Source organism: Mesitornis unicolor, unplaced genomic scaffold, assembly GCF_000695765.1.
Source record: "Mesitornis unicolor isolate BGI_N332 unplaced genomic scaffold, ASM69576v1 scaffold5882, whole genome shotgun sequence".
NCBI lineage: Eukaryota > Metazoa > Chordata > Aves > Mesitornithiformes > Mesitornithidae > Mesitornis > Mesitornis unicolor.
The window spans coordinates 25,803-31,739 of NW_010168373.1; the positions used below are offsets into that span (position 1 = coordinate 25,803).

General features: G+C 50.1%; 1 protein-coding gene across 1 annotated transcript in view; it reads left to right on the forward strand.

Moving 5' to 3' along the window:
* LOC104536391 (general transcription factor II-I repeat domain-containing protein 1-like) overlaps positions 1 to 5,698 on the forward strand; it is a gene marked incomplete at its 3' end in the record, with an annotated part of 13,958 nt that extends 8,260 nt beyond the window's left edge. Inside the window, exons 4-9 of the mRNA XM_010178979.1 lie at positions 260 to 443; positions 1,493 to 1,794; positions 2,222 to 2,311; positions 3,237 to 3,320; positions 4,259 to 4,442; positions 5,673 to 5,698. Of these exons, the coding sequence (XP_010177281.1) occupies positions 260 to 443; positions 1,493 to 1,794; positions 2,222 to 2,311; positions 3,237 to 3,320; positions 4,259 to 4,442; positions 5,673 to 5,698 (870 nt within the window). The remainder of the gene's footprint in view (positions 1 to 259; positions 444 to 1,492; positions 1,795 to 2,221; positions 2,312 to 3,236; positions 3,321 to 4,258; positions 4,443 to 5,672) is intronic.
* Positions 5,699 to 5,937: the final 239 nt, after the last annotated feature.

Consider the following 5,937-nt stretch of genomic DNA (forward strand, 5'->3'; position numbering starts at 1 on the left):
AAGTGACCCCAACTGAGGATTTTACCGTGCAACCCGAAAGATGAGACATCTGCTTATTGGCTTTTGTGAGCTTTTTTTATTAATTAGTGCTTTCAGAAAGGGCTTGCAGGGCCTTGCATGCCAAGTGGTAGGAAGCGGTTTTCTTCTCCTAACATTTCCGTTGGGATCTCCTGCTCTTGCATTTACTCCTCCAGCCCAGCTCAGCTGTGGTGGGGGTCACTGGGGTGTGTGTCGGTGTGTAACTCTGCCCCCTCCCCAGGTGAAGCTGTGGGGAAGAGCAGCGTGGTCCCTTTGCCATATGAGAGGTTCCTTAAAGAGCCGGGCTTGCTGGCAGTGGCTGGCTTGCCCGAGGGGATCAGCTTTAAGAAACCCATGGAGTACGACACGAAGTCCCTGATGGCCATCCTAGAGCACAGCCACAGTATCCGCTTCAGGCTAAAAAGGTAATTTTGGGGATGCTCAAGGGGTGGGAGGGCAGCGAGCCCTCGGGATGGCACTTTCATAACACCAGTGAATGGCAGAGATCTTGTGTGGAGCAGGCAGGAGGGTCGCTCCCACGTCCCAGGTTCTCCCTCAGACCCAGAAACCTGGGTCCAGCCGTGCCAAACCCAGCCTTGCACACAGGTTCATTGATGTCAGGTGGCTTGAGACATTTCAGACTCATAATAAGAAGCACACATATATGTGCACATTAACTACATTGCTTTATGTGTCCCCACCAAAATTTCCACTGTGGTAAGCTAAGTGCTTTTCTGTCTTCAGAGAGATTTCCAGTGTAAATGCCATGTTCATGCTAGGCTGAAATGGGGTTTTTAACACCAAATGAGGAGGAAGGCAGGGGACTGTGCTGGGGCAAGGTCCCCATTTTGGCCATGTTTCTGCAAGGGGCTTGGTGGTTTTGTGTGCGTTTCCTCTCCATTTGCAGTGCATCGGATCTGTTCAGAGAAATGCTGAGTGCTACTGAATACCTTCTCTGAAGGCTTGGCACTTCTGGAAAACCAGGCTGAGACAGCTAAAAGTAGGACATGCAGGATTCAAGCTGTCTGTGAGCTCATGGCCGCCTGTCTCATGTGAAGCACATGGGCTTCCTCGGGCTGAAGCTCATCCCTGGGCTGACTGAGGTCCTCCTCGAATGTGCCGTGGATTCTGGGGGCTGGGACGTGCAATGGAGTCAGTTGGTCATGGTCACACAAAGTGTTTTACTCCTGAAACACACCTGGCTGTGGAGCTAGGCAGCATTGCCCTAGCTAGTGTCAACATATTTAACTACCCTAAGACCAGCCTGCTCCACTTAAAGAAGAAGAAAATGGTGCAGGTGCCTGGAGAAACTAGAAGAGGTTGGGTTGGTTTCTGTAGTTTCTGCAGCCTGTCCCACCCTCCTGGGCACAGCTCTCCTTTCCCCTCCACATCCTTGCTTGTCCTGGCTTAGCAGTGCCACAGACCCAAAGGAACTTAGTTTTTATACCTCCTCTCCTCCCTTTCTTCTCCTCAGGTCAGCAGATGAGCCCAGCCGAGAGCTGAACCCCAGCGTGGAGTTGACTTGTCCCTCCCTCACCTCCAAGAGCGGCCGAGACTCTGGTGCCAATGGACCCATGGCCAAACCCGCTGGCCAGGACACCCCCTCTGCCGTTGCCATCACCAACTTCTTGTATGGTGTCTCGTTGCCAACCCCGATGGCCGTCGACCTAAAGCAAGAGGTGTCTTCTGGGCCCAACGTGGCCAGTGAGGCACTGCTGCCCAGGCCTGCGGGAGAGCTGAAGGTGCCTTCCTCACAGGAGTACAGCGACTGCTGTGGTAATAGCCTGGAGTTTGCTCTCAGACGAGGGCCTGGTGCAAAGCTCCCCCCCTCCCCCGGCGCTGACAGTGGACAGGCCTGGGTGTTTTGGCAGTCCTCGGATGAAAAGCGGTGCAAAGCTTGGCCTGTTTGGAGATGAGCAGAACTCACACCATATTGCACCACCCTGGGCCTTTCCTGGGTGCCTCCATTTTTGCCTCAAAATGCGGGGTGCTGCACCACAAGGCCGGAGGGGCAGCTGGGGGGAACAGTGGGGGCTTGTTCTGACCAGGACCCCACTGGGTTGTTACAGGCCAGGGTGCACAGAGGAGAGATGGCAGGGTCGGGTCAGCGTCACTGTTGAGGACAGCACTCGGTTCGTTTGGATGCCCAGAGCATAGGTCAAGCTCTCATCAGCCCTTTCTCCTTGTCTCCCCTCTTGTCCAGGACAGAAATTGTCAGTCTCCGGAGGTCCCCTCATCCAGAACGTGCACTCATCCAAGCGCATCCTCTTCTCCATTGTCCACGACAAGACAGGTCTGTGTCCCTCTCTGACACTGGAGGCAGCCAGCAGCCACCTCTTAGGGAAAGGTTTCCCCCCAGCTCCATCTCTCCCTAGTGCTCTCCTAGCCATCCCCATGCTCTGTGAGGACCCGGCAGCGTTGGGAGATGCTGCAGCAGGGAATTTTTCCCCCTTTACTTGCTGCAGTGTCTCAGCATCACAGCCAAGACCTTCAGCCTTGCTCGAGTCCATCCCTGCTATCTTGGTCCTCCAGCGCTGCTGGCCAGCTGGGAAATCCCATCCCTGCTTGGTGCATGGGGAACCGAGGCCTGACTTCGGGTGAGGCCGTTTGCCTGAGCTGCAAACAGCAAATTCTTGCCAATAGCTCGGTGTTATTTCAAAATAACTGCAAGCCACTAACCCCAGTGTGATTCTGCAGCGATGCCCAGGGGGTTCAGCAATGGGGAGGAGACTTTGCCATTTCCCTACCTCCACCCCACCCAGTGGAGATACAACTTAAAAATGCTGACATGTTTACATCCAAACCTTTGCCTGTCTGTGTTAAAAAAAAAAAGAGTGGGAAAGTTAGGAAAGAGAAGGAGAGGAAAAAGCTCCTCTGTAAAATGGCCATGCCTTTCAAAGGTTCATTTCAGGTTGAGCTTGCTCTGTCCCGCAGGGTCTTTCATTTCAGGGTTGAGAAGTTTTATGGGGTCATTTCTTAGGAATCTGCTTTGCACATGCATGGCTGCAGAGGCTGCTTGGGGCTGGGGCTGGGGCTGGGGCTAGGGAAGCCCAGACCTTATATGCCAACCTGGTAGAATCCACTCAGAAAGAGGGAAATCATTATTTTTAAAGAAGAAAAATTTTGTTCCTGCTTCCCAGCACTTTGCGTGAGAAAAGTGCATCTGCTGTGTACGAACCATATGGAAGTACCTTATTTCTTGTATTTTGTTTTGATAGATAAGTGGGACAGTTTTATAAAAGAAACTGAAGATATCAACACCCTTAGGGAGTGCGTGCAAATTCTGTTTAACAGCAGATATGGTGAGTAGGAGTTAATATCCCATTATGCATCTGCAGTGCTTGTGGTTTGCATATCATTATATAGCAATCATTCTTGTTCCCTAACACAGCAGCAGAAGCCATATGCTAGAGCTCCCTTCTCTTCCAAACACATTTAGCCCAGCAACTCCCAGGCTCTGGCTGTCTGCTGAAGGTTATGTCAATATTTCCATTTGCAGCCCACCATGCTATTGAGGAATTTATAAATGGGCTGTAAAGCAGCCCCAGTCTGAAGCATGGCATGCCAGGTCAGAGTACCCAGACACCACCAGCAGAGCAGGAGATCATTTTAAATTAATGTGGCAGGTAAAAAAAGAAGATTGTCCTTATTGCAGCCGGTTTTTTTCCACCCGCACAGCTTATGGGGCATGATTAGCGCTTTGCTTGCCATGGGCAGTGCTTTTGGGTTAGTTCTGGGTGTTTGGGCAGCTGAGCTCAGGAAATTGCTTGGGAATGGACTGGAGGTTGTCACCTGTACCATCCTTGTCAGGCTGTGTAATTCATGGGCTATAAATATGTGGTGGGTAACTCACAAGTTAGATATGGGCTATAGATGAGCTCTGTGTGTTATAAACTGTGTACTTGCTCTGTGACACGGCAGTTACATGTCTCAGCAACCTGCTGTGGTCCTGGGAGAGGATGGGGACAGCACATGGGCCAGCTCGTCCCTGGTTTGAGCCATGGCAGGTGTGTTTGCGGGGTTTGGAGAGCGCAGTTAGCAGTGCTCGCTGCTGCTTTGTCTCCCCGTTGTCCCATCTCCCATGGGTGAGCTGCTCCCAGGGCTCACCTTGTGGGACAAGCAAAGGAGAAGAGGGCAGGAGGCGCTTTCTCTGGCATGATTTCAAGCTTTACACCTTCATTTTACCATCTGTAAAAGGAAAAGAGCATGTTTACATGAAAACCGTGCATTTACCTTTCAGCTGAAGCCTTGGGGTTAGACCATATGGTCCCTGTCCCATACCGGAAAATTGCGTGTGACCCCGAGGCGGTGGAAATCATTGGCATCCCGGACAAAATCCCCTTCAAAAGACCTTGCACCTATGGTGTCCCTAAACTCAAGCGGATACTGGAGGAAAGGCACAACATCCATTTTGTCATCAAAAGGTGGGTAGCAAGGGAGACTTGAGCATTTAAGCTGTGGTCTCTCCGTGCTTAAAGAGTTTATTCTGGCACCCAAAACTCATTTTACCCATTTTTATGGAAACGAGCTGAACACCAATTGTGTAGAGACAAGTAAAGGATTTTATTTCCCCTTCCAAACCTCTGTTTTCCATCTCTCTTTCCATTTCTTGTGAGGTGACCATACCACGGTCACCCCCGAGCCCCACCACCCTGTTGTAGAACCATGTAGGCATTGTCAGTGCCACCCTAAGCGTTCTGAGGTGGTAAGGGGACCCTCCGATCGCAGCACAACCCTGCAATGGCATTTGGTGGATGGAAGCAGTGCCTCCGGCTGGGAGGAGGAACATCCATATTCATGCTGTGTGGGGATTCCCCTCCACCTTGTTTTGCAGTGATCCCTTATGGACGTCCTATACATACGATGATGAGGATGTGTCATCTATGGGCAGGGCATTGTGCCTTGGTGTCAGTGTTTACACTGGAGTAGGAGGAGAGGACGCTTTCCTGGTTATCTCTGCACTGTGCAACCTCTCTTTACTTCTCTGTCAGGAAAATCTGCTTTATCATGTAGTTATTCATTCAGTCCCTGCCTGCAGCACTTATGTTGGTCCCTGCTAGAGGTGTGAAATTATGGTTCAGAAAAATCCCAGCTAAGGCTCCCAAGGGGGCTAAAATCACTGACATCAACAGGACATCCCAAAAGGAATTGGCTTTCCAGATGCCAGCCAGTGGAGGAGCTGCTTTGTCCCGTGGCGCTTGTGCTGCACTGAGCTGGATCAGGCCCCAGAACATGCCCCTGAACACACTGCTCTCCTGAGTGACACCAAAATAAGGTCTTCAGGTGACATCTGCTTGATGGTCAACGTTGTGAAGTGAAGGTCCAACAACAGTTGCTTCAGTCCCATCATCTCTTGTGGTAAAGCCAGCCTGTAGCAGCCTCATTTAATAAGTTAATTAACTGAAGAGAATGACTAATAAGTGGATTTAAAGGTGCCTTAGTTAAAAAGCATATGCTGTAGGATTGCTTGGTTGCACAACAGGCTAAAAGGCGTTTTTCTTTTTTTTCTTTAGCTGAAAAATTCATTCCTTTTTTTAAGGGAATTACTAAAATGACTATTTTGACTTGTTTTAATGCTGTTCATTAATAAAACCTAAAATCAGTCATTAGAAGCATGTGTTTCTAATTTCTTTTTTTTCCCCCTTTCCTCCTAGGATGTTTGACGAGAGAATTTTTACAGGTACGTTTGCCACATGCTTTGATTCATTGCCCATAAAACTGAAAGTTTATCCAGAGAAGCAGAGTTGAAATAATGGCACCTGTAAGCAGCAAAAATGCAGGACACGTGCAGTTATGACACTGAGGTTGAAGTCACTGAGTTGAGTCACCGAGGTGAGGGACTCCAGAGTGGAGGATCACACGGAGGATTATGCTGGGGGACCTTGCTGAAGTGACAAAAGTGGCTAAACCGCGGGAAAA